At 38.3% G+C, this 3,765-nt stretch overlaps 1 protein-coding gene across 1 annotated transcript in view; it reads right to left on the reverse strand.

The window, feature by feature from the left end:
• Positions 1-241: 241 nt before the first annotated feature.
• The window catches only part of SUSD2 (sushi domain containing 2), a gene marked incomplete at its 3' end in the record, with an annotated part of 21,792 nt that continues 18,268 nt past the window's right edge, over positions 242-3,765 (reverse strand). The window contains exon 14 of the mRNA XM_010281919.1: positions 242-332. Within this exon, the coding sequence (XP_010280221.1) occupies positions 242-332 (91 nt within the window). The remainder of the gene's footprint in view (positions 333-3,765) is intronic.

Genomic DNA, 3,765 nt, shown 5'->3' on the forward strand with positions numbered 1-3,765 from the left:
TCATTCTCAATCAATCAATCAATCATGTGTTTGTGTGTCCTGATAATACAATTCCAACTTTGCTTCATAGTCTTCCGGCAGGACGCAAGGACTATCCAGACTTGATATTTTTTATAAAAGATAGTAGCAGGAAAATATCATGTTTGATTTCTTTGTCATTGAGAAAAATTATTTAAAAGGTCATAACACTTGCTATTTCTTTAGCAGATTCATTTGTGTTTTCAGTTCAATTGAATCTTACCTCTCCCTTCTGCATAAGAAAGTCAGACGTGCCAGGACTGCAAGACCGACTATTCCAAATACACAGCCAAGAAGAATTACTTGCTTGATATCTGGAAAACATAGACCAACCACAACAAAACAGGAAGACATTGATACATTTCTTCACATCTGTTTGAATGTAGTCAAATGTGACAATTTTTAAAATTGTACATATAGGGTTAATTTTACTGTTCTTTTTATTTGTGGAACAAATTGGTAAAGAATAGGAACTCACATAATTCCTACATTTGACAGTTAGGGCAGGTGGCTGCAAAAGCTGTTCTAACACAAAGAAGGGATGGCTAATGGTTAATATATAGTCAACATCACGAACGTCAATATTTATGTAGAACTGCCAATCCCAACAACTGACAGTTTTTCAGTCCTTTTTCCATATGGTTTGATTGCTTTAAAAATTGCCCCTATTTTGGCATTAATATTTTGAAACTGCCTCTGCTGCTTAATACTCTATGTAAAAGAAAGCAAAAGTGACTGTTCTGAGGTGGGTACAGTGAACTGCATCAGTCAGTATGAACATGCTAAAAGTGTCAATTTCATTCTATGACTGCATAATAAATTTTTCATGACATGTAAGAGGTTTGGTAAAACTTTGGGAGATGCAGCATCTGGAGTGAACTGCCTGGGAGAAACAATGCTTCCTGAATTTTGTATCCAGGAAAATACCTGCTGGAGTACCACCACTGAAGAACTGCGAGTTCCAGTGTGAGCAATCTTTGTCCCACGCTCAGCGTCAGAGAGTCAAACAGAAGTATAGTTCCTCGGCTCTGAGACACTGTGGTGTCCTAAGGTCAAAGTAGATTCAGTGCTCTGCCCTTTTTCTGCACCTAGTGATAGCACTATATGCATGCGTCAGGGAGCACATAGCCTATTTAGAGAGAGGTGAGCAGTGGCGCATCTGAGCTTTAATGCATCTGGGCTGCATTTTTGCCAGCCTTTCCTTCCATCACTTAGTCATGCCTGCAGGAAGAACTACCCAAAATACGGCCTAGCACACAGTGATGGCAGAGTGATGTAACAGACACTTCTGTGATACTAGAATAGATAATTTGGTTTCTAATTATCTTATACTGAAGTTTAAGGAAAGAAGTGGGATATGTAAACTGTTTCACAGGCATTGGTCCTTCATCTAGTAACTTCTGTACAAGCCTCAAAAACTTCTGTTTAGCTTACACACACCTTACAGGCAGCTACCCTGTCTCTGCCAAGTGATGAGAACACACCATTGGCCTTGGTAGTTTGGGCCAGTGGTGATTTGCCTCTGTTATGAAATCTTTGTATTTAATTTATAATCTCAAGTTATATTTCTTGATTTTAATATGTTTTGCAGCCAGTCTCCTGGTAACAAGAGACAGACAACAATTCCATAATAAGAAGACCTAAAGTTTTTTGGCATCCTCACCTGAAAAAAAGCGCAGAAGACAAATGAGATTTCTGACAACTTTCCAAAAAGAACTGTATTTACACAGAGCCTAAGCCTGGAAAATGAAACCTAAAAGTGAGAAGACGAGGGAGGAGAAAAGAAACCAACAACCCAAAAGACAGACAAGATTGCATGTAACACCACCAAATTATTGTCTGTCACATACAGATTATATGTATGTATATTGCTAAGATTTTATAATTTTTAGCTGCATTTTACTTCTGATTTTACTAGATTTTTCTTTTTGCTTTTGCTGGATGGTTTCATTTTCTTCCTCTGTGTGATATTCTGTGAAGGGAGGTTGCTGTGGTACTGGCAAGACTTGCAGTGGGATTGTAATTAGAAGCATAGCAAAATAATTATTAGCAGAGGATTTCCATGGAAACTTTAATTCAAGGAAGCAAAACTCAAAAGCAACAATATGCAGGCCCAACAGCATAATTTGTATTTGAAATTTCAAATACAGAAATGGATTTTGCAAAATAACAGGCGTTCCATTTTCTTGTTTCCATCTCTTCTCCTATCCAGTTTTCATAGTCCTCATGCCTTTATTTTAACTGTTCTAGCTTTTGAAAATCAGAAGCATATAGCAACTAAAAAACCCTGGGTGATTTTCAATACAGAGCTTGAATGTGATGTGCCACAAAACTGCAGCAAGTGTAATGGGCACAGAACTGTAAAGAAGTACCCCTGGAAGCTGAGAATAATAGAGGGCTGGGCCTTGTGTTCTTTACCAGCATGAAAGAAATAATTTGAAAAAGTGTGTTTTAATAGTTCATGCTGGAAGTAAAAACGTGACCACTAATCACAGTGGCTAGGTCAGCGGTCACCCATTCAGGCGCCCAGAAATTTGGAAGTGCTGTCCATTAATTTTGTCAGCATTTTCCTGGCATTAGGAAGGCCCTGTGTCACAGGGCTAGATAAAATGGATGTTGGTGAAACGTCAGTATGCTGCTGTGTCAAGAGGAAAACAGTGAAGAAAACTGACCTCAGTAAGAACAGATTTTGCCAACACGAAGACCTTTTCTGTACTTACACTGAATTCAGAATCAGCACAAGGAAAACTGGCACTGGATTTCAACTGTCTCTTACACTGGAAGCAGAAATGTATTTAGTGGAAAGCAAGTACTAGTTGTGCATGCTATAAAAATACTAGAGGTCTAGACATATGTGAGAGGAACTTTGGACTGTTTTGCCTATCTTTTCTGGAGAGACTTGGACTTGTCAATAAAATAACATTCTCAGAGACTGAGCAGCATATCTTATGATGAAAAAGGAGGAACAAGGCTAGATATGAATGCTATTATTAGGGCACAGCAGCAAAAAATATTGATGAGGAACCGTGTATGCAATTTGTATTTTATATTGTCTTGATCAGTTGTCAGTATTGTCAGTATCCTGCTGCTATGGGCAGCATTGCCATACTCCAACTTCCTGAGGCTGATAAAAATAATCACTTTTGGCTCACATTACAAATGAACTACAACCGCAAATATCACATAGTAAGGAAGGTCTTTGTCACAATCAGATCAATAAAATTCTTTCACATCTTGTTGTTCTTTGTCATCTTTCAGGAAACCATGTGCTGGAAAACATTGCGGTTTTTGTTTGCTTATCCATAAGGCTGCAGCACGTTTCCATCATTCTGAATGCAGTTAATCTCTGCGTATCTTCCAACTCCTTCCCTCCCATCTCTTAGGGCTGGCTTTTTGCCCCCCTTTCTCAGTGTAAATGTCAGCATCCGGTTTGCTTATTGAGACTGACTGGCTCCTATCCAGTATGTATGCGGTTGATGGCAGCAATGGAAAAATGTTCTTAGCTTTCAGCTTGGCAAAATGTTTTGCCACTGACTTTTTAAGATCTGGCCTTACTCTGTAAAGATTTCATTCTTCTCAGACTTTCGACAGACGATCTATTCTTACTGTGAACTATGAAGCATGCTAAATTATCTGCTAAACTTCTGAATCTTTCATATTTTCAACAGTTAACTAAAGTATTCAATATGCTCTGGTCTACCATATGAAACAGAAATGTTTTTATATACCTCTAAGTTTCACTCTTTC

Source organism: Phaethon lepturus, unplaced genomic scaffold (assembly GCF_000687285.1).
Source record: "Phaethon lepturus isolate BGI_N335 unplaced genomic scaffold, ASM68728v1 scaffold16262, whole genome shotgun sequence".
NCBI lineage: Eukaryota > Metazoa > Chordata > Aves > Phaethontiformes > Phaethontidae > Phaethon > Phaethon lepturus.